The 24716-nt window shown below is 39.5% G+C and overlaps 1 protein-coding gene across 2 annotated transcripts; it reads left to right on the top strand.

The window, feature by feature from the left end:
• Positions 1 to 2869: 2869 nt before the first annotated feature.
• LOC140947235 (serine/threonine-protein kinase A-Raf-like) lies at positions 2870 to 24372 on the top strand. Of its 2 annotated transcripts, XM_073396294.1 has the most exons (19): positions 2870 to 3012; positions 3212 to 3313; positions 4696 to 4962; positions 8405 to 8508; positions 8830 to 8881; positions 9593 to 9649; positions 10413 to 10480; positions 10862 to 10939; positions 12295 to 12439; positions 12971 to 13019; positions 13548 to 13759; positions 14693 to 14810; positions 15875 to 15959; positions 16796 to 16972; positions 17701 to 17747; positions 18260 to 18378; positions 19355 to 19486; positions 19932 to 20066; positions 21210 to 24372. In XM_073396294.1, the coding sequence occupies exons 1-19, from the start codon at positions 2932 to 2934 to the stop codon at positions 21396 to 21398; spliced, it is 2217 nt and encodes a 738-aa protein (XP_073252395.1). In that variant the 5' UTR covers positions 2870 to 2931; the 3' UTR covers positions 21399 to 24372. The 2 variants fall into 2 exon arrangements, with proteins under 2 accessions (XP_073252395.1, XP_073252396.1); XM_073396295.1 differs by lacking the exon at positions 9593 to 9649.
• The last annotated feature ends 344 nt before the right edge of the window (positions 24373 to 24716 follow it).

The following is a 24716-nucleotide window of genomic DNA, read 5'->3' as shown; positions in this document are numbered from 1 at the left end:
CAATAGCGTTTCTCTTTAGTCAACTTCATTTTAATAATGTTACTTCACATGCTCTTTTTTACGGCGGCCATCTTGTTATGCGCAGTGCAAAACCAGGGAATCACCTTAAACTCCCTAATATATTAACTCAATAGGCCCTTTGCAGCTGGGGTCACGTGATCAAATCTTTCCTTAAAAAAATCTATATTATGGGGTATAACTTAAAGAATGCCAGAGATGGAAAGAGCATATCGAAAATACCAAAATGGTCAAGTTTGGGCCCATGGGATTACAGAGTACTGTTTATACAGCAGTTTGAACTTACCGAAAATTAAGAGGATTTGTATGGAAAATGTTGCTGGAGAGCAAGGCCTTTCTCTCCAACAACTTTTTCCATACAAATCTTCTTATTTTTTTTATATTGATTATATTTTGATATTTTCGAAATGCTTTTTCCATTTCTGAAATTTGCTAAGTTATGGCCCATAATTTTATGAAAAGTAGGTCACGTGATGGCTTAGCTGCAAAGGGCCTATTGCAAATAACCCCCAAAAAGTGATCGCGTGGGACTGGGAACGTGGCAGGTTAGTTACGGGAAACAAACTGATTGGTCGTAGATTTCATGTCCGTAATGTGGGTGTTCTTTGAAGGACGCTGTATATTGTATCCTGTTTATTAAAAAATGAAATCAGTTAAATCCACACTGTACTCTCCTTCCGTGTTATCCGCGATCAGACATTTTGTATAGCGAGCCAAGTGTTTAGTCGGCAAGGGCGAATGCAGTACGGGTGATTTCGTTTCAGTTGAGTTAAAGTCAGTCAGTCGTTTACTCAACCTCGTCCCCAGGGCTTTTCCCTTAAAAAATGGGTGGGGCGGGAAAAGGCCCTGGCATCGGCTGGTCACGTGCACAGCCTAAATATTCCTGAAAAGCTAATTTATATGCAACCCGCTGGTTTTGCGCTGGCAAAAGTCGAACGACGCAACAATGGAAAATAATAATATCGCGAACTGTATGTCAATATTTTCGCGTCTGTGCGATTCAAAAGCTTAAGATCCATTTAATTGCGTATTATTCAAAGGCTACAAGTTTATGAAAGGGCGTACCGGCTCTACGTTGACACGTACAAAATATGTCAAATGCTTCAGAGTTGAGACAAGCTGTTATCGAGTAGTACTTCGACTGAAATTCATCGTGACTGTGGAATTACTGTACGATCATCAAGCGGAAAGTGATTTTGTCCAATGTCAAACAAAAATGCGGGCCTTTGCCTCTAGGATCTGCAGTGAATTTAAACAAATTGAACTTAATTGAAATACAATTGTTCATCAAAATGCTTTATGGAATCTGGTCTTCTCTACAACCCGACCATGAAACAAACAAATCTCCGCGCCGGATGCAAGTCAGCCCTCCAGCCAGGAACGATGACAGGTCGCCGATCTGAAACATTTGAAGATCTCTTATATCTTTTCTCTTCCGAGGATAAGTATAAAGGATTTTTCTTATATTCGATTGGGATCAACTACATCTATGTCAATTTTAAATGGACCCAAGTCTTTCTTTGTTACCAGTCGTTTGATACCCTGGTTGCCAGAGACTTTTCATGCGCGGTTTCCGGTTTCGGTTAAGTGTCGCAGAGGTCAATGAATTTTTTAAAAATACAGGTCATACAAGATAAGTCTAAACCAACGCGTATCGCTATGATGATATGGCTGAGAGTTAAGGTGAATGGAACTAGGTTGTGTACGGCGGTCCACTTCGCAAGAAATAAAATAAAATATCAAAAGAGTCGCGAAAGCGAACTTTTCCAGTACAAACTTTATGCATGTACGATAGCTTGTTTGTCATTTATATCGCTCTATAAAGGAAGTTTTACAAATGTTACCGCTCGCAGTCCCCTTCATAGAAATCGGAGGAAAGCAAAAAATTACCATAGCCAGTATCTGTAACAAAAAGGAAACCTTGTAAGACTTTTCGTTAATCGTCAAGAGATGTAAAAGGCCGCCCAAGATCGCGCGCTGTGAGGTTACGCATAATTTTAGCTTTTCACATAGCGCTAATTTATTACACCCAGGATTTTAGGGTGTACGAGGGGACACGTGACCAGCCGATGCCAGGGCCTTTTCCCGCCCCACCCATTTTTTAAGGGAAAAGCCCTGGGGACGAGGTTGTCGTTTACTTCCGGTTTCTGACCGGATGTACCCATGTGAAAAAGACGTAATTATTTCACTCTTGTTTAGTTTTAATTTTTGTCTTGTCCTCCACTATAGACATGCAGTTTTTTTTTTACGGATTATGTTTGGACAATAGTAGATCGATATCAGGTCAAAAAATGCCGAGTCAGTTCTGAGATAGTGTGACTCGTGAAAACTTACTGATATACTTGAAGTACTTCATTTCCTCCCTTTCGTTTTCTTGAAACAAGGGGCAAAACTGTAGCTGTATTTTTAGTGAGTTTTCATCGGTTAAATGACAGCCGAAAAAAACGAAACTTCTTTCTCTTGATTGAGGCATTGAAAAATTTGCCAAAATTTAAGCTACAACTGATTTTCATCACTGATTTTTCTGTTAATTGCTAAAAGAACTATTTGGGATATATATGTTCAATTTTCAAATTGTAAAGTTGTATCTCCATAATCACAAGCGCAGCATGATCGTGCTTCAAAGACGTGACGGAATTTTGGAGATTTGCGTTTTTCGGCCATGAAGTCACGATATTATCTACAACTGAGTGGGTTACGTACGATCTTTCCGGTCAAGCCATGACAAGCTTCCCGTTTTTTATTGAACTAACGCAAAAATAACCATTTTCATTAGAATAATTTCCGTATTTTATAGTCCCTAACTTCGTAACCACGACAACTTTTTTTCCCAGAGTTCTTTGGGAAAGTCGAGTGCGAGCTCGAACGTTCTTGTAAATCACGTGACACAACTTTTCTTTCAAGAAAATAGTCATGGCGGCCTGGGATAGCAATGCTCAACATACGCTAGCTTTTGAAGATCTCGACGAGAATTGCACAAATCACGAGACGGAGGTAATTTTCGAGGCATGTAAAGTCTTGCTAGGACTGTTCCAGAGGTTTAGTGAGGCAGATTGGGCGAAGTTTTTGCTGGATTACTTCTTTCGTGCAGAGAGCTGGCGACCGAGTGTTGTTTTGTTTTGCTCGGCTGCATAAATTGTTATCGGATGAAGCAGAACTCACCTCATAAATGTTGTGTTCATCTCTTTTGCAGGAGAACAGCATACAAAAGGTGATCAAGTTGTACAAGGAAAATCTCGACAAGATAGAAGGACAATTTTTAAATTTGCAACATCCTCCATCGATATTTTTTGAGGTGGGTGACAATTTTATTAGGCGGCCAATTGCAACCAGTGTGTGCTACGTATCAGCACTATGTAAGCCCTTGCTCGATGGAAATATTGCAAAGTCTAACAGCAGTTTTTATCTGTGGAAATGTTGGATTTTATTTATATTAATATATATTTACATTTCATATTAAGTTAAATGTAGAATTCGGCGTAGTATTGTGTGAGCTTTGGTCCGATATGAATCGAAATCTCGGCATCAGCACGTTCGTCTTGCAATTTTATGTTTATAATATTTCTGTAGTTTGATAAATTTCGGTGTCTGGATTTATGTGCTTTTATTGAATTAAAGGTTCAAAATTTCAGCTTTTGCTTTGCAGTGCATTGAATTAAACTTGATACAGTATACTAGTTCAGCCGTCCCTTCTCTCTTATTATTTTTGATTTTTTACTTGACGATGTAAGCCTCTTTTAGAAAAGTTTAACTTGCGATTTTAAAGCTACAGTCCATCAAAGTCATCGTCCCTCGTTGCATGTAATCTTGCGCAGTATCTTCGCCCAGTTTATCTGTTTAATGTGTGGACTTCCGATTCATCAGACTGCACGTATGTTGCGTCGAGACTGTACGTTTGTCGAACGGATCAGAAGGCATATCATGATATTTAGCAGAGTTGGACCAAATAATGACTTCTTTTATACACGAAACTGACAAGGCATAGCAATTTTGGAAGTAGGGAACCTTGGATTTTTTCCTGATTATTTCTTAGTGCATCTTCTTTACTAAAATCCTAAATGTTGATTGAACGTAACTCCACTAGCGTCATAATTCGACTACAAGAGCATTCCATGTGAGTCCCCCCGTTTGATCGCTTACAGTATTTTGTCGTATATTGCGTCTGACTTTTATGCAAAACTTGCATGTATTTGACGGCGATCGTTATTCATTTTGCTTGTTTTACCGCGAATTAAGCATTTCTGTGTTATTTTCTCGTAATAATTAAACAGACGGCGACAGCATAGTTTCGTTTTCAAAAAATCAAATTTTGCCAGATGAAAAACCTTTATAAATTCGGCGTTCCTCTGTCTTTCAACTTCAGCTAATTGCAGTGATGAAAGCTAATCATTAGGCTTTTTCTTTACACTTATTGCACTATCTTACTTCTTTACCGGCAGATCTCTGTTTAGGCTTTAATTTTGCCCAGGGGTGTCCAAGCTGGAAGGCCCAAAAAACTATTATCATTTCACTTTTACTGTGATTGTCCTGGTTTTATGTTTACATTAATTCCCAGAGGGTACAAAATGTCATGTGCTATTGCTCGTTCCTCCACACTTTTTTATTTTTTCATTGTTTTCAAGTTGTTTGCAAACTGCACAAAATAATGATAATACCTTCACTTGTTATTTTTTAAAGGAATGTTTGGATTTGAAAAATAAGCTGACTGAGTTAACAACTCGGAAAGAGTTTTTAAAAAATGAAAGGAGTAAATTGGAGAGGAGACCAGTGGCATGTTCTACGTCCTCTGCAGAGCCTAGCCCTTCTTGTAGTACTCCATCATCTTCAGGTGCAACATCTCCAATCCCAAGCTCAAGAAGCAGCTTTGCTGGAAGTGACCATCCATTCTCCCCTCAGCTGCGTGCTCACATACGAGTGCTTCTTCCAAATAAACAATACACAGTGGTGAGCGTTGCCATGATCTATGACTATTTAAGATTCTCCATAAGATTATTAATACTCATAGTTATTTGGGAGGTTTTCTGCTGTGATTCCTTTGCAAGTATGCAAACGGACTTATCACAGGTGGATTTTAATTAGCCTGCGTACGTCACAGACATGATTTAACCTTGGTTTGTAAAATCTGCGAGGCAGTCCCGATATCCTTGTTTTGGGCCTCCAATGGACTTAGCAAATTACAAGAAGTGCATTTCAAATTTCCTTTCATCCTGATCGGCAAATCGACAATGGCTTTTTAACAGACCAATATTATTATGGTGCATACTCAAATCCTGGTAAACAGCTGTGGGCCCAGAACTAGGATCTTGGCACTGTTTCGCAGACAGACTTAACCAGAGTTTTGTTCGCCTGTGGCGCAGGCTAACGTGCATTTACTCTTAGGGCCTCCTGAGAGTATCTTTGCCTCCTTTTGCGTTCTGTTTGTCGCAAGTGAAGATACATAAACATGCATGTTTTAAATTTTCAGCTGGTTTCTTATGTGAATGTTTTTATCAATAAAGGTGGAGAAGGTATTCTAGATCATGCTCAGGATCAGGTTCCTAAAAAGGTGGTTAAGTTTAACCCAGCATTAACAAAGTTTTAATCGTTGCAGATAAGTGCTTATCGGCCTTTCAGGAACCGGGCCCTGTTATCTGTATGATTTATGCACGACCACTAAGTCTTAAGCACGTGCGACGAAAGTTTTACAAGCACGTAAAAATTGTTTGGTTGCCTGGTAACACCAACCTATTGTTTTGTATTGTTGAAAGTCAGAGCAGAGTATTTCCTTGTCTAATATGTCACCGAGACTCTGCGAGTGGGAACCAAGCTGGGGTCATTAAATTGATCATGACTCCCTTTGGCAATTCTTTGAAGTCAAATATTTTTTTTGTAAACCCGGAATCATTTGCTATAGATTTATCTCTTATTTGTGTGTCATAAACTGAAATCATTGAATTTTGTGGAAGGAACCTCTGGTGATTTTCTAGTGGCTTATTAGATTCGTTAACCCTTTGACTCCCAAGATCCAACTTCTTAATTCTCATTTCTGGTCGCTATACATTTTACTGTGGAGTTGGTTTATTAAAGAGAATTTGGGGTTATATCATCATGGCACCTATTTGCTGATAAATTTGCCTATTCTCATCACCTATCTGTTGTACAATGTGTTGAATATTATAAGGAGAAGTTACATGCTAATCTTTTGTAGGATTTTAAGACCCTTGGTTGGGTATCTACTCACACACTTAAAAATGTAGAACTGTTGACATGGCGTCAAAAAATTATATTTGGTATTTAATCAGTGCACTGCAAAATCCTTCAATTAAAAAATGCTAATGTCAGGTGATGTCCCTGCACGTGTTATGTGAATAAGAAAGGATGACTTAAGCATTGTGTAGTAATAATAATAATAATAATAATAATAATAATAATAATAATAATAATAATAATTTTTTAATAAAATTTTTTAATACTAAAACAACCTTTTATTGATGACAAAGCTAAATATTAAAACCTATTTAAAATTAATTTTGTTCCCAAAAAACTATTCAGTCAAAGCGCTATTTACAATTCATTTCAAAGTAACCCTCAGACATACAAGGGGAGGGGGGGGGGGGTGGCTGCCACCCCCCTAAGGTTTTTCTGATTTTTTTTTCCTACATGATAAAACATCAGCATCTGAGGTTTCCTGTAGTTGTTTGTTCATCCCTTGCATGCATTTTGAGACAAGTTTAGTAATGGTCAGTTACTATGGTTGTGAGATATGGTGTCATAAGTAGCAGGTGGTCAAGCTATTTTTGAGTGAAAATGCACGTTTTTCAACTTTTTTCAACAATAAAAGTAAAACTTGTGGATAAAATAATTCAAAATAATTAAGAGCTTAGTGAGTGCATTTTGTCACCGCTGTTGTTTACAGTGTGAATTCCAATATTTAATCCTACGGATGATCTGTAATTGATAGAATAGCAGACGCAAAATCTGCGTGTAGCCATGTCAATTCAAGAAATGTAATAAAATGTGACAAAAAGCCTGAAGTAACATGATATCCACAAACTAAAACATGTCACGAATGCAAATACCTCACACTGCCATAAGTAAGTGAATAAGTGGCGAGCTATATGACGTGAAGAAACAAGAGCTGTTGCGTCAGAGAAGAAGTATAGGTGTCTTGTTGCATCAGTGAAATTGTGTCTGTGACCTGATGTACAGGGACGAAAAATGCAAATATATAATAAAAAGTCAGTTGGCAAAACAAGAGCCTCTAGCCCTTGCTTGTCTTTATATTAATTTATAGCATATTAGGCACTAGTCAAAAGAAATAGTACAAAAAGGGGTAAATTCATGTTAGGACCAGAGAGCACATTTCCTGTAATATGATAACATTTGAAAGGCCACTTAACTCACAAACACAAACACCTTACATTTCAATGCGTTTTTAAAATAACTGAACTTGACATCCTATTTAACCTTTAATGATCAGCATCAAATTTCCCCTTGTCATAACAATGCTTTATAAAACAGAGTGGTCTCAAGAGTAAAGTACATGTTCATGAATTAAATCAGTACTATAACAGCTCTTAACTGTGTGTGTAGGAAATGTGTTGAGGCAACTAGTGAGAATTTGTACTTTGATGTTAAGGTTGTGCATTAGTGTACATATGAGTACAACAGAAATGACCTTACACACTGACATATAGACAGACGGACACCCTAACAAAGACTCTGAGGCAGTGCCAATTACTGGCTATAAGATTAAGCCAGTAGGCACAAAAAGTAATATAATAGCATTCTCAATATCATTTTAAATATTGGCGAGTCCTTTTTGAATATCCAGGTCATTGTCTGATAACTCTCCTAGAAATAGTTATAGTAATAATGATAATAATAATTAAAAATACATGTAGTAGTAATTGAAGACCTGTATGGAATGAGGCTCTTGTATGGTAACTTTTAATTGGAGAAATGTTGAACTACCCTTACAAGAGACCGGAAGGTTATTTGTAAGGAGAGTTATTGGAGGTAACATAAGGCCTGTTTTCAGGCTTTCCTTCAGTTTTATTGTTGTAAACATAGGGATCAGTTACAATCTTGCCTGTGTAGCTGGCGGTTTTTCTGCTTTGGTGTGTTTGTGGTTTTGTAAAGTAACCATGGATACAGCCATACAGGGGGGTGGGGGGGGGGAGCGAGGGGAGAAGACAGTGAGAAAGACCGCCTGCAGGCAGTTTTTTTCCTCTCTCCTCCTCACCCCCTCCCCCATCATTTTCTCCCTTTCTCATCATTTTTGGCCGTCAAAAATGAAAATCACACTAAAAAACCACCTGCTATGCAGCCTACTTATAATCAGATTTATTAAATTTTTACATGCATTATTGTTCTAACAAATGTCCATTTGACCTCCTATTGACAGTTGAAATGTAGGCCTGATGTGACCTTAAAGGACGCGTTAGCGAAAGGCATGAGAACAAGAGGTTTAACACCTGAAGCATGCGTTGTTTGCCATTGTTCGTCTAGGTGAGCGTTTTGCTTTGATACCATATTATAGGGAAGAGAAGGGTGACATCACATTACCATGGTAACAAAATGTCTGGATCCTAACTTAGAGTCGTTCTTGACAGAGACGATCATTTGCTTTAATGTCTGATGGAAGAAAATTATGGGCTATTGTTTTGTTCCCTCATAGTGCAATCATGCTATAGTATGATATGGTACCTTAAGCTGCTCCCCAAAAGTGACAACTTTAATGAAATCCTTGCTTGACTGAGCAGCCATTTTTTTAATAGACAAGAGAATTTTATTTATACTAAATATTATGTGGAATTATTGCTTTGTCAGGGATATTATCGGCTGGGACACTGAATTGTCAACTTTTACAGAAGGCGAAGAGGTACCTTACAAATTATATCTAAAAATTCTAGAATCAGTTTGGTTGTGCGGTTACAAGATCATTATTTTAAACCTTTTATGTCGTTTCATGTAATATTGCACGAAGTGTCATTTCTTTGGCCACCAACCAATATTTTATGTAATTTTTTTACTGTATTGTTTACCAGTGGAGCAGTTAATAGGAGTTCTTAAGAACACGTTGAAATGTTTCTGTGGATTCCAGATCAAATTGGAATTTGGAAGTGTTGGTTTTTAAGCAGGGGAATCCAGAGTACCCTGCAGAAAAACCTCTCAGAGCAAGGGAGAGAACCAATCACAAACTCAACCAACGTAATATTGTGTCGTCAACTCTGTAATTCGAACCGGGGCCACATTGGTGGGAGGTTGGTGGTCTCACCATTGCACCACTCACCTCTGTCTCTCCTAGGGAGACTTTTGATTTAGTCAGTGGCATCACTTTTCAAAGAATAGGTAACAACTTTCTTTCCAATAAAATCCATAAAATGTATAAAATTGCTGCTTAAGACTGTGGAAAGCAATTCAAGGAAATAGATGTTCAGGTGTATTAACAAAATTCAGTGCCGATACACTGTACGTCTGACTCCAAAATCCCTAGAGATTCCCACATTTATCGTACCTTGACAAGATCGGTACATACACTGTGCAGTTCTTCTACTCAGAGGCTACAGTTCACTCTGGTTCTTATTTTCAGATATCTGTAGAAAGAATAGAGGACCTTCCAGAGACAAGTTTTATTTCCCATAGTTTTGTAAGTTTTATCTTTACCGTTTTCATGATGAAAATTTATTGTGACAGTCTTTTGTAGATGTGAAAAAATCCACTTAATCCTGTTTATCACAATATTTAAACTATCAGTTTTTTTACCTACAGGGCTGTCATTAAAAGGTGGAGGTCGGGGATTTTCCCCGGCTACTATAAACGTGGTCCCAGGCTACTTTATTTGGAAATGGAATAAAAAAAGAACCAAAAGAAATCCCTAGCTGTTTTATTCCCCATCTGCTTGTTGTATGTACCTGGCAACTTGAAATCTTAGTGACATCCCTGTTTTTAGGTTCTGTATTCCATCATGACATTCAAGTACATTAAAACATACATGTACAGGTGGGATAGGTTGGGGAGATTAGTTGGTGTTTTGCTGGGGGATCACGTGTTATCAAGGAAAAACGTATGGTCCTGTTAAGTTTGTTATATACTGTAGATATTTTGAGCAGATCAAGTTAATGGGCTGTCCCTTACATGTTCATCTATTCTAAATACTTTTCTTGCGCATTACAGCTTATTGAGTCTTGGCTGTGCTCTGAGGAAAATTGAAGAGAGGCCATTGCTATAAACCCGTAAAGTCTAGAGTGCCCAGCATATGATTTGTACGAAAAAACTAAGATTTTCTAGTCACCTGAGAACAAGAGCGGGCTCTGCACACACAGCCCTGTGAGGTGTTTCAGTAACGTATCCCTTGGGCACCACTTGTTCCTGGTAACAGTATCAATAAAATACTAAACCTCTTTTTTCAGGCAAGGAAGACATTTTTGACTTTCCCACCATGCGACAGTTGCAAGCAGATTCTAATAAAAGGATTCAGGTTTGGCAACTTCTTTGCTTTCACCAGGTCAACCAAATGAATTGGGGTTACTTTTTGCAAGCTAAAAGCTGCACCACTGTCTTAGAGATACTGATTTTAAAATTTTTTCTTTAGAATTTTATTACAATCCTTATTATTTGATAAGAAATGTACCCCTGCAGGTTTCTTGAGCATGAAGCCAAGGAGGTGTCGCCCCTTTTATAAAACAAGGAAAATTTATACACTGTATTCTCCACACATTTCTCTTATTATTATTTATATGTTACTTTGTTGTAATGCTAATAAGATGAATTTGCTTAAATATTTAATAATAGTAGTGCTTTATGAAAACCTGACTTTTTTAATAATTATTATCCTTTCTTTGTTGCACAATTTGCATAGGTGTCAAACTTGTGGTTACAAATTTCATCAACGTTGTGCCGGAACAGTTCCTCCATTCTGTGACCAAGCTGTTGTTGGGTGAGTGGCGTGAAGCCCTTTAACATTAATATCATAAGAGTTAGATGTGCAAGTGCTTACTATAGTGAGATCAAAGTTTTTGATCGAGACTCGTGCACATAAACTGTCACGGGATTTGAAAAATAACAGCTGGGCTAAAAATTAAGTCCCAAGAGTTACCAATGTCACGATTCTTCTGACATTATTAATACATCAACAACAGTAGCTTGCGTAGCAGGTGCCGGTTTGCTATTTTTGGGCAAAGGAAGAAATCTCGGGGATGCACAAGGGGAGTGTGCGTGTTCCTCTCATGTGGCCTTTTAAAAAAAATAACTAGCGCCTGCTATGCAGGCTTCATCAAGAGTTCTAAAAGGTTATGAGATTTGATAAAAATAATGATTTTCTAAGTGAAAATGCTGCTATCGTTTCTCAAATTCTCTCAACTACAGTAGTAACTACAGTAGTTCTTATGGAGATCTGTCTGGAGAATTTGTATGTTGATATTGGGGCTTAAAGTATGATAACAAGTGATGGCCCTGCTCCCACGCCAAGTGTTTTTGTTAATCGTTGTTAGTTGGAGACTAGTCATGGGGTTTGAAAATCAAGAGCCTTATTGTTGCTAGCTTGCCAGTGTTGTAACTGTAGATTGTTGTTGTTTAGGGAAGAAGAATGCCATTTAGTTTTGCTTGATAAATTTCTGGAAAAGTGGAATAAGCTGAAATTGTTAGTTTGGTCATCTTGCCACTAAACGTTCACTTTTCTGCACATTGCATGAACACAGCAGTCATTACATATTAATATCAAATGCAAAAAAGTCTTTTATTGCACTCTAATGCTCCAAAGGTTATTTATTTATTTATTTATTATTTATTTACCCATATAGCAACCCCTCAAAAAGATTATTAGCCATTGAAGGCTAACAGCTTAGGTTAAGCTGTTTGAAAAGAAAACAAACAAATATATGAACAAAAAACTAGGTATTACCAGGTTTAGAGTGTTTGGGTAATGTATGAAACACTTTTTTATGCATTTGTTGACAGTGATGAGTAATCTTCAAGAAATTCTAGGGGGAATTATTGAAATTTTTTGGTGACTGTTTTTTAATTATTAGTTCCTGGCTATTTATCAACAGTAAAATTTATTACCCTCAAAAATTCTCATGCCATTATTGGAATGACTTCCTGCCACAGAGAAACTTGGAAAAAAGGGGCTTTTTTCACAGGAGCCTCTCCTAAAGTGATTTGCTTTATTTTCTCCTCGCGAATAATTTATTGAAATTTTTTGGTGACTGTTAATTAACTAATTCCTGGTTATTAACAATAAAATTTATTACCTTCTGCGCAACTTGACCGGTTACCCTGTGTTGAATATTTCAGGTTACTTTCAGAGCTACCCGCGTTTATTCCAGATGATGAGAGCTCAGAAATGTCGACAAGTGAATCGCTCGCCATATCAAGGGAACGCTCAGTATCCGCACCAGACGTTTACAGAAGTCGAATCATCAGTGGGCATGCTCCTTTGGTTAGTAGGGACGAAATGACTTGGGGGCGAAATGACCTGTAACTGTTGTAATTGTGGTCGTTTCGCCCAAAGACGTCTTGCCCCATGTAAAGTCTTCTATTCTGGATTCCACGCTGTTCGTTCCGGATTACAGGCACTGGATTCCGGATTCAAATTGTTAGCGGGATTTCTGATACATTGAGCTGAATTCCGAATTTTCCAAAGGCCTGGATTCCGGATTCCGCAAGCAAAATTTCACAGATTCTGGATTCCATAAGCAAGAAATTAAAATTTTCCGGATTCCGGAATCTGGATTGCCGTACACGGGGCAAGACGTCTCACCCGGACTTAAGTTGACTGGCCAGATTACACACGATACTTAGTACTTCTCAGAGATATTACTTTAGTTAAGCTTGTATTCCATTTCTACGATTTTTGAGAAACGTCCATCGATTTGAATATTTATTTACTCATTCATGTATGTTTCTTATGGAAGTTAGGCTAGGAGAAAGAAGTTTAAAACTTTTTATGTGTTGTTGATTCTTTTCAAAGGAACCCTTTGTTGCAACATTTGGAAACGATGGTGCCTGCACAGTATCAGGTATGTTTTTGGATGTTTAATTTTCTTTTTTCAAAAGTTACTTCTTGTCTCTATACTAAAGCAGTACACTAGAAATATCAAAAAAATGCCTAGCGCAGCCAAACTATGTCGATAAAACGAAGAAAAATGTATTGAACGACTATAAAAAGAGTAAGGTGCAGTTTGTACATGAACGTCAGCAGGCCAGGCCCCGTCTACACGAATTCGGACACTTTTCAGTGGTGGATCCAAGGGAGGGGTCCTCCACCCTTATTCTTTCTGAGGCCCGAAGGGCCGAAAAAAAAATTTTTTTTTTCCCCTTCCCCCGCCCCTCCCTTCTTATCTGAAGGTCTGGATGGGGCCTTTAACCTCTATGGAGGGCGTTCACACAAAGATACAGTTTCGTTTGCGGTTTCCCCTTCGTTCGTGTGGGCGGAAAGTCGATTCGCCAAACTAAAAATGAATAAAAATGAAACATAAATAAAACAAAAATTCGGGGACACTGTACCACTGAACGAGTTTTAAATTTTGAATTTTTTCTTCCCGCAGGTGTTGAATCAAGCCAGATACTCCAGAGAAGGCATAGCCGGACCGTCAGTGTTGGCGCCGCTAATCCAAGACCGTTTACAGACAGCAAGAACAGCCTAGTTCCAAACAACTTGCACCCGAACAACAAAATTGAACAACCACATACAATGTCCGTTCCGAATGGGACCGTCGTGAGTGAGCGGCCATCCAGTCCGCAGAAACCCAAAAGACCGGTGAGTTGCAGATCAGAACTTATAGGCTTTTACATCTTTATTTGAATTACTGTATCGCTTGCTTTTGTTGTGCGTTGGAATCGTGCTTTCAAAGGCATAAATGGTGAAAGGAGGACTGGAAGCTTAAGGATTAGTGATAGATTCTGCCAAAAGTTGACAACCAGTAGTTCTTATAGGGAGCTCAAGCATCGACTATGGCGACGGCAAAGAAAACGGTAAAAAAGCAATAGGTTTAGATTGGTAAAACAACAGCTTTGCACGTGCATCACGCTTTTGTTTACATTTCTTTGCCGTCACTGCACGACTATAACGTTCACGGTTGAGGACGGGAACGCAAGACAAAAACTTTCTTTTTCTTTTCCTGAACTTTGATACAGAGTTTTAGAATTCAACTCCAAAAACATTTGTCAACATTTGACGAAGTAAACGAGATGGAATAAGCGCGATAAAGTTTGAAGCAGCACGACTTCACTGTTTTAGTGACGTTTTCAAAACCTTCGCCGTCGTTTTAAGACTCGGAGGTTGAAGGGAGGGGGGTAGCAGTGAGGGTCGGGGCAGGGAGAGTTTTCTTTTCCTTCTTTCTCCGATCCATCTCCGGTTTGGACCAGCTCCCCTCAGCCTCTTCCTTTAAGATTCTGTTAGAGAGCTACGAACTCAACCGCGGCCACCCCGTGAAACGTTTTGCCCAATCACAGGTCACGTTGACAGGTTAAAATTTCTGAATCAATAGCTAATCAAAAGCGTCGCTGGCCCCGGTGAGTTCTTTGCAATGTGAGTAGTCACTGACTAACGACGTGTCTAGTTCTTTCTACTGTCAATTTAAACTAAGCGGCCCTTTGCCATTCTGCAAGCGTTACCGTCTAACATGGGTTTGACAGTATTAAATGAGGGTAAAAGCAAAACAAGGTCTGTTACTTCTTTTTTTTGCTTCAGATTCAACGTTTACGAACCAATTCTACAGATGACTGGGAAATCCCTGAAGGAGAAGTCCACAGGGGTCCACGGATAGGATCAGGTTCATACGGGACAGTGTACAGAGGGACATGGCATGGTATGCTGGATTTTTTAACACAGCAACTGGCCCGTGAATACGGCTGAGGTCCATTGCTCCCTGCCCCTACCGGCGCCGCTCCGTGAAAAAGGAGAATGTTTTCTCTTTTCTCGCCTTAAGCTTTCTGGTTTTCATTTTTTACATTTTATTTTATGCCTTTTTTGAGCCTCCTTTTAGATATCTGCGTGAGGAGATAACAATATGGCTATAAAGCCTTAGGAATTTTCCTTTATGTTATTACTCTAAACGTATAGTGATAAGTCGCTTACCATTTCGACCTTACCCCTTTAGGTCCAATAGCAACACAGTCAACAATCTGAGTTGCGTAAAATTCCGATCGCTTCTATGGCATCAAAGCTTTACGAACGGAACAAAAATGGCCAGCGTTCCGTAATTCATGAGGTCTTCTCACTTAAAAAGGCTGATTAATGAGAAGGAAAGTTGCAAGAGACATTGTAATAATGATTCCCCACTTTGGAGGGACATTACCACTAAATCTGTGGCTAGCTTTTCCCTTTGCAAACAAATGGTAAAACAAACAAGTGTTAAGAATGTCTTGCAAGATCACTTTCCGAAGTAGGACCGAGGCTCCACCAAACATGACAATTTTAAGTGGTTGGTAGAACTAGGTTACCCTGCCAGCAGAGTCTTTCTTTCGCTTGCACGATTTTGGCGTACTCGAGAGAAGCTTTGCGTGAATCGAGTAAGATCATTGTTGAGCATTCGCGGCATGTTGCTAGGATATAGTTTCGAACCCAGGCCTCGTGCGCTTAGTACATTTGGTTCAGTTATGACCATCGGTTTATCAATGAACAGATGCTTGCACTCGAAAAAAAAAAAACAGTTTGACGAGAGAAAACAAGATTGACTAGTCCAGAAAATCGGGCTGCGGCAACTTCAAAGGCTTGAGGCGATTCATGCATAGTCTGCTTTTCTCCTTTTCGATCAAGAAGGAGACAGGACGAGGCTTTGCACGCAGGGAGGAACTAGGTGTCCTCACCTCAGAACTTATCGGTATGCATAACATGCTATTCATTTTTTTCATTAATGTGTTTGTATGATAGGCGCTGTGGCTATAAAAACACTGAATGTTTCTGAACCCAGTCCACAGCAGTTGCAGGGATTCAAAAATGAAGTCGCTGTATTAAGGTGAGTGAGAGGACGGGTGTGCAGTAGTCTCCTAGGCAGACGTCCATTTGGCTTGTCACGCACTAGAGAAGATGCGCTGCGTGACGAGCCGAAACCTTGGGCCTGGTTCTTGAAAGGTACCTTGCGATCAGGCGTTCTTTTTTTTTCCTTTTTTTTTCTCGGGGAAGCGCTAAATTCGGCGACAGGAAAATGAAGACGGGCGTCCTGATCGCAGGTTACTTGAAAGGCTGATTAGTGTTAATACAGGATTTGAATCTTTAATCTACAACTGCATTTACCTTCCTTTATATTGTGTAGAGGATTATTTTGCGTTACCTTAAATGGATCTTGGGGTAAAGGCCCAACAGTAGAGTGATTTAGCAACAGAGGGGGAACGTCATTAGACTACCGGAAAGCGCGCGGAGAGGACTGAACGCGACTTCCGGTGTCCAATTTGCCGCTCTGTCATTGGTCAAGCCGGTTTTTTATTTGCGCGCGCCGTTGTCACTTCCGTCCCGTTTGCCTAATGTATTTTATAAGTTTCGGTTGTATGTTCTTAGAAAAGCAAGTTTTGCTTAAAATTTGGCTTTTCCCTGGGTTCAGTGAACTTAATCGTCTTGCTGGGAACCGGCCCTGGTTTTCAAAAGGAAGCATAGCGCAAGCATGAGCATATATGAGCGAGAGCGGGGAGTATGCTGTCCCTGTGTCGGTCATTTTTGAGACTGCTTTTCGCCTGGTAGTTCAGGAAAAATCAGTCTTGTGTCGAACGAAAACGAGCGCGGATGCAAGCTCTAGCACAGGAAAAGGAAAAAAATTACCACTCTCCTCATAATTTCGCATTTTGTTTTTCTCTTTAGAAAAACACGCCATGTAAATATCCTTTTATTTATGGGCTGCATGGCTAAACCTGAGCTTGCTATAGTGACCCAGTGGTGCGAAGGTTCCACCTTATATCGTCATATCCACGTCACAGAAAGCAGATTTGAAGTTCTACAGCTACTCGACATTGCGAGACAAACAGCGCAAGGGATGGAGTAAGTTATCATCTATAAGTCATTTGTGATCTTAAGCAAGCACGAAGTGGACGGCAGCGAGAACATCAATTATAAAGTGAATTTGTTTTCTTCCAAAGTTCGTCGTGATTATTCCAGTTGCTCAGTGTTGCAAATGCTGGTGAATTTTCTTGGAGCTGAATTCTTAGGGACCGCACCGAAGCTCGGAAGGCAAAAAAGCAACTGAAATCTCATATGTACGTTCTTCGTAAAACTTTATTCGCGGAATTTTACGTCTTAGTCGACGGCGAGTGTGATGCACATGCAGAGTTGGTGTTTGCTTTCAAAAACTATTGCCTTTTTGATGTTTTCGTTGCCGTTTTCGTCTTCATCTTCGTTGCTCAAACAGCCTGATATCTTTATGCAGTCACGGTACATGTACCGTTAATTATTTTGGCCCACAAATCTGAACCTTTGGCGAAATTTCACCAGTTTGTTATTTGTGCTTAAGTCATTTTATTCATCATACACGGTTTCCTCTTCCGAAATCTCGGCCCTTAGCGAATTTTAATCACAGTCGACATATTTGGCATATTCGTCGATTTCATCGCTGATGACTCTCCCGCTCAGATAATTCGCACATATCTCGACCTTCGGAAAAGTTTTTGTTTTTAGTGAAGTTGAACCAAGTAATGATATCATAGATTGGTTCATCCGTTATAACGTTTATTTGTGGTTATTTCTCAATGTCTTGTTTTGTTTGTCCACAGTTATCTCCATGCAAAGTCCATAATTCACAGAGATCTCAAAACAAATAGTATCCTTGAACAATCGCGGGTATCGTTAAAGTGATGGACACTAAAAAAAATGCTTGTCCCACGATATGGGGTGATTAAAGAATTACAGCATTGCTTGACTGGGAAAAAAGCCAACTAACGTTTGCGTTCTTTGCTGCCGTCAATCATCTTTCTTTCAAATTTACTTTAACGGGTAGAAAAGTTCGTTAGCCTACGAGTACAGCCGTCTCTTCCTGCCCTGTATTCGCAGGCTGAAAAGTTCATGATTTGTGATTTGTGATAGTTGGATTTCAATCCAAGTTGTGAGTTTCTGTGTTTCAAAGTTCTTTGCTTATGATAGTAATTATGATTGACAGCAAAAAACGCAATTATGAAGTTGGCTGTTAAATTTCAGAGTTCGCTCGGTTTTTAAAGACGCAATTAATAAAGTAGACTAAACTGTACGTAAATGGCGGGATAGTTAAATAAAGTAATAACAATATTCTGCTACGGGTCGTTGCCGTTACACGTCGAAATCCTTGACTCTGTTTAGACATTTTTCTCCAGGAGGATTTGACGGTCAAAATAGGTGATTTCGGTTTAGCTACAATCAAGTCACGCTGGAGTGGAAATCAGAATTTTGAACAGCCGTCTGGGTCTATTCTGTGGATGGTAAGATTTTAGTCATATGAAGAGGATGCAAACTTCAGTTAACTCCTAACAGTGCCTTAGTAGATGGAAAATCCGCAATTTTTTTAAAAATATGAAAAAAAATAGAAAGTAATACAGTTTGGCCAGAATAATTTCAAAATCCAATAAATACGATGCAGACGCTGATCTAGGGGGAGGGTGCAGGGAGTGCGCACTGCCTCTCCCCCCCCCAGAAGACTTACTTTCTAATATATTAAACTGGTATTCTGCAAATATGGAGATATGTGATGATATGTATTCTCAACAGTTCACACAGCAGTTCCTCGTTTAAACGAGGAAAAATAAGAGGCGTCTTACATGGGACGCATCCTGAATAGGACTCAAGCTATCCCTTACAAACGGCACCTTTCGTTTGAAATTTAGCTAAGACGCGTCTTATCTAAGAACAGCCCCTAACACCTGTTCTTCGAAAAGACGCGACGTAGCTAAGTCGCGTCTTAATGTGCTGTTTACACGGGATAGTCTGCGTCTTATTTAGGATGCGTCTGGTGAAAGACGGTCGCTTATGAAAAGTGGTCGCACATGGGGGTGGCGATTTTACTTTACTTTATAAACACCAATGAAATAAGAGGAGGTGAGCTTTAGGGCGAAAACATGATATCTTCACTTGTGAAAATAACATGTTATCCTCACATGTGGAATGATCGCCGTTGCTGTGGCTACATAATAGATCGCGCCTTTCGCAGCAAAAATATTAAAGTGAAATGGTTGGTTTTTCATTGGTGTTTATGTAATAAATAGAACATAACATGGCCGCTTGGAGATAGGAAATTTCTCCTCTCTTGTTGTAAAATAATTCACTGGTTCGCTGCGCTCACTCGTGAATTATTTTTCTACGCTGGAAGAGAAATTTCGTACCTTCGGGCGGCTATGTAATATTCTCTGTATATTCATGACTGATAGTGGATATGTCGTCGTTGTTGTTGATGCTCCACAGGCGCCTGAAGTGATCAGAATGAAGGACCCAAATCCTTTTTCCTTCCACTCGGATATTTACGCTTATGGTATCGTGCTTTACGAACTGCAAACGAGTTCTTTACCTTATGCACACGTGGGCAACAAAGACCAGGTACCAGCTACTAGTATTTTCCTTTTTTTGTTCGAGTGTTGTACTATTATTGCAATAGTATTAGAGCAGTATTCTACAAGCCATGTGAGGTAATAGCGAGGTTGCGACTTTGCTCAGAGCACTTAGACATTGTCGTCATTTTGTTTCTTTGTTTTGTTTTTTTTGCACAAGGCAAGTAACTTAATACTTAACAGAAATATACTCTCTTTTTTGTAACTAACAGCTTGCTCGTTCGTGTACAAGGCTACATGTAACACATACACTGCGTCAAACTTAGAAAATAATTTTTCCCATACCAGAAAGATATTTTACCGTGCGTAGGGTTTTACAAAAGGATCCTAAGTTAGCTTCGTTTTGAGTGTTTTATTTTTATTTATTTATTTAAGTTTAAAATAACTTTTAGTTATTTTTGGTTTCGATCTATTTGTTTGTGTTCATTCTTCAGATTCTTTACATGGTTGGTCGGGGTTACCTTAAACCAGACTTGAGTAAACTTCGGACTGACATACCGAAAAGTTTCAAGAATCTTTTAATGAATTGTATCAAGTTCAACAGGGATGAACGTCCTCTTTTTCCACAGGTACGTTGTTATGACATCAGCAAAGCTTCGCCTAAAACTGCGCGGACAGCAGCCGCGTCCCTTGCGCTTTTTCGAATTAATAGACCTTTCGACGGTTTTTTTCAACTTTTGACCTGGACAAGTTAGGGAAAATTTGTCGACACCACTGGAAAGAGCTCCTTAAAAGTAGTAAAATTGCCAAGTTTGAATGCGATTTGTTGAAAACTAACGAAGATTCACCTCCTCAAAGTCGCGAAATTTTACAGATGTTTGTATGGTGGGGTGGGGGTTTGGGCACAAACTTGCCCCCCGCCATACAAACGTTTGTAAATTTTTGCAACTTTGCTTGGCTACATCTTGTCTCGCTTAAGACGTATTACTTTCAAATTTGGCAGTTTTACTACTTCTAAGGCGCTCTTTCCATTGATGTCAACGGATTTTCCCTAACTGCTACATGTCAAAAGTTGAGAATACCGTGGCAGGGTCTATTGGAACGTTATGTTCAAAACGGAACTTTTTGCACACTGTATATTTCTGATTCTATAAAAGTTGCATTGGTAATCGTTCATTCGCAATTGCGCGTTGGGCATATGGGGATACGGAACGCACTGCAATTATTGCTTTATTGACCGCAAAACAATAGCTTCCCATGAGCAATTGCCTAAGTATTTTTAATTAATTTGGACTTGGTGACATAAACAGACTTTCTGTATTCTCTATATCCTCTTAGGCATATGTACCCTCTTTTTTAGCGCACTTTTTCTATTCAAAATGGCAGTCTTCGCAAACTCGTGGGCAAGATTACAGTAATACTATGAGAAACTGTTCCGTTAAAAACAGGGTTCTAAATTCCAAGAAAATGGAGATGCAAGTCGCCTTAAATGAGTCCCAAGCGGGGTTTTTCGATTGAGCTGCGAGCCAAAATGCTCTTCTGTTTCTTTATGTCTCTTCTATCTGGGCTTTTGTCTGTTTTTTCACTGGACGCGAATAGAGTGGCGGGCAACGAATTTCACACATGCGTACAACGCAACAGTCTCCTGTTCTATCCTCTTACTCCTAGGGTTATAGCCAAAGGTTATGGTGTGCGGGCAAGATCGATCAAAGGTCAAACGCTCTTACTCCGACGCTATGCTTCATTTATATTCAATTTTTTTTTGTCTTTAGGTCCTTACTTCGTTGGAGTCACTCATTCGTTCAATGCCGAAAATTCACCGAAGTGCTTCCGAACCCAGCTCGTTAAATCGTTGGGGGAGGATGACGTCGGAAGTGGGCTTTTTCGGTGTTCCACCCGAGACTCCAATCAGTCCTTTCGGGACTTACCAACCGTTTTTTACTGCAGTATCAGGCTACTAAATAACGCGGGTATCGTTTGGATGGATGGTTGGAATCCCAAGAAAAGTGCGCCACGCAACACTTCCCGTTTCGAGAAGTCACACTATAAAACCTTACCCATGTTGGAAAACCTGGTCGAGAATGGACTTCAGCACGCCTGGAATGAACAGACCGCGTAGACTGGCGATGCTCACAGTGACTGGTAAGGAAAACCATCGTCGATTGATCGGCAGATATAAGCCACTTACATTGCGAGGTGTAAAAAGACGCTTACTTCATGCCAGAATATAAGCTGTATGCTTGCGTGCAGTGTTTATTTTCTGAAATTCTGTCGCACTGACAATGGTAGGAATAATTGTCCTGAGCTACAGAGAGGAAAGAATGTCATTGATTTAAATTTAACTGTGTTTGAGTTTAAAGTTCGTCCCAAAGATGTGAAACGTAGGGAAGGAAAAAATATATTTGATGTAAAATTACACGCAAGAGATTTAAATTATGCCGTCAAGGCGTGTTTTTATAGAATGGCGTGTGGACTAACGCCAAGGAACGCGTTCATTCCGCGGAATGAAACTTTAACGATTTTGAACTGTTTATAGAATTTTCCTCATTGGGGTTTTTGGCAATCTCAGTGCAATTAGCTAAATGAAATAGTCATTATATAGTGTAAATAGTTTTGCCTGCTGCCACGCCTTGAATAAGGGGCATAAAGCATTTGTCACGTTTTATAGAGAAAGAACAAAAATCCAATCGTCATTCGGGCGCGTTGACTTTGTTAGCAGTTTCGTTTATGGTGTGACGTAATAGATTCGATCCCTATCTATGACATTAGTAAGCAGACGTTTTTTACCTTTTATCTGAGCGTCGCAGGTAAAAAAATCTGGCTCAAACGGGGTGCTTACCATTTGACAGAAAAATCTGGTTCATAAATTTTCATGTTGCCTGTATGTATATGAGTGTTCGTATTCAGGGTTTTATCTAAGAATTGACCACATGGGTCCCCTTCTGATACGGGATAGGGCGCCCCTATTTTCAAGAAAGAGGGCCCAAACAGTGTGACATTTTTTTCCAACTGGTTTGAAATTTATTTTCTTCTATGTCCTGCTTGTTTTCCTTTTTTATTGTCTTCATGCTAATTTTCATCTTCACTACCATTTGACCAGTAAGCTCGAGCATATTTTCAGTTATTACTTAAATTATCTGAAAAAGTAAAAAAACTTTTTAATGACTCTATAGCTCGTTAAAATAACTAGGACGTGGTTTATCTTCCTTTTCATCCTTAGATTAAAGGTTGACTGCATGTAGTTGTGCTATTTTCAACACAAGTAACCGGCAAATTTGCTGTTGAAGTTTGTCATTTGTGTTGCCCAACTTTTTTAACGATCATTCGCTCCCAACTTGAAAACTGACATAATCACACGTCATTCCTGGTCCTCACTTCATCATCAAATCCTTTATTTAACATCATTTCCGCGCCCCATTTGCCGCACCTACATAAATTGTGTGCGGCACTATATTCAAATCGCGGAAGTTCCATAGAATATACCCTGTACGAGAGTGTTCATATACAGTACCCAATGGACAGAAACGACAGGAGGCAATGGTTAATATTGTGAAGCTTCTGTTTTAGCCCGCATAGAAGGCCGTGGAGACATTTAGTCGATCTGAAATGCCTTGCCCACCGTCGTATGCATTCATACTTAAAATCAAAATCAAGTGAGCTTTTACTTTTTTGTTCTACATGAGATTTCTGCTCTGGAAGTTTGACCATTTCACTACCAAAGCGGCCAGAGTCAACATTTAAATACATTTCTAAATTTCACTTTGTAAAATTCTGAAAAACAAATGGCATCATGTGAAAGTACGGTGGAAGAGGTGTCATTTGAATGGTCACACCATAGGATTTCGTCCACAGCCTCAAAAGATAGAACTACAAACTAAATGAATAGTACCATGTGAAAGTACTATCAAGTAGAGATTTTATTTGATCAGACGCTGTGTTCCAGTGTTTTGCTTGTTGCTTCCGTGTCGTTTTTCAAATTCCAAAGTTTGGTAATGACTTTTTTTAAGCTTTTGGTACTGTTACTTGTTATTTCCTAGTGTAGATGTCTTTGAATAGTCGCCCCGAGTAAGGGAATCCAGATTCCGGAATCCGAGAAATTTTAGCTTGAGGAATCCTAGTCTACGTGTAGCCGCACCCTCCTCCCGACAAAGGAAAAACGGAGAGACTGGGGAGGGTGCGGCTACACGTAGGCTAGTGGAATCCGGAATCCTGGAAATTTTGCTTGTGGAGTCGGAATCCGGAATACAGCTCAAGGAATCCGGAATCCCACCAACACCTTGAATCCACAATTCAGTTTTCACTTACAAAGACTGGAATCCAGTACCAGTAATCCGGAATACACGGCGTGGAATCTAGAATCCAAGACTGCCTTGGATTTCCTTTCACTGGGCAAAAATAGCGTGCGATTCACGCTGGTTTTGCGTTGGCTTCGCGCGAGGAGGTACCACCCAACGCCAAACCAACTCGAAACCGGCGCCAAGGCCCAACACAAAACCCTGTTTGCAGGCTTGTCTTCGAAGAACTCCCTTTTTAAATAGGCACGGAACCTGCGAGACAAAATTTCAGGTCATGCTTACGATTAGCTTGTGTACAGCTCCCCCTCCCTTAAAAAATCGGGGAGAGAGGCGTCTGTGACTTGCCGACGTTAATCGTGTTCTGGTCTCTCTCCCCGAATTTATTTGAGAGGAGAGGACGTCTGTACACAGGCCAGCTTATAATAAAAAGAAGTACATATATCAGAAGGGGACTCTTTAGTAAATGACTAAATATTTTAATGAAACGTCATATTTGTGTAAAATTTGCTGATGATGCTCTTAAATGAAATCGCTGGTGGCCGAAAGCATCATTTCTTAACTTATAAAAATTGTATATTTTAAATATTTAACGACACTGTAAACAATGCAGTAGCATGGAGATTATAAAATTCGGATCACATCTGCGCTTGCTGTGTTATTCTTTCTAAAATAGGGGAATAGGGAGTGAAAAGAAAAAAAATCCTTCGATCCTGTGAGGAGTATTTTCAACCTATCTGACATTCGAAGTCTCCCAGCCAGTCTATCACTGTAATCCTCCTTAACACTACTAACCGTAACTTTAACCCATCTCCTCCCCCACCCCACCTCACCCATAACCGTAAACAAAGGACAAAGCACAGAATGCACGCAAGAGCAAATTTACGTTAAAGTCATTACTTGTTTATAATTCAGTGGAGTATAAATAAAGTTCATGTAGGAAATTAAATCAATAGTTGCCTAGTCCCTTGGCCTCATTTTTCCTCG

This window comes from Porites lutea, chromosome 9, assembly GCF_958299795.1.
Source record: "Porites lutea chromosome 9, jaPorLute2.1, whole genome shotgun sequence".
In the NCBI taxonomy this organism is placed as follows: Eukaryota; Metazoa; Cnidaria; class Anthozoa; order Scleractinia; family Poritidae; genus Porites; species Porites lutea.
The sequence above is the reverse complement of the archived record's forward strand: the minus strand, read 5'-3'. Positions and strand labels throughout refer to the sequence as shown.

What these genes read in the sequence shown, in the direction of transcription:
- LOC140947235 (XM_073396294.1), top strand. Translation starts at nt 2,932, where the DNA reads ATGGCGGCCTGGGATAGCAATGCTCAACATACGCTAGCTTTTGAAGAT. An exon ending in CAAATAAACAATACACAGTG is followed by an intron (nt 4,963 to 8,404) that starts GTGAGCGTTGCC and finishes TCCTATTGACAG; the next exon opens with TTGAAATGTAGGCCTGATGT. An exon ending in TGTGACCAAGCTGTTGTTGG is followed by an intron (nt 10,940 to 12,294) that starts GTGAGTGGCGTG and finishes TGAATATTTCAG; the next exon opens with GTTACTTTCAGAGCTACCCG.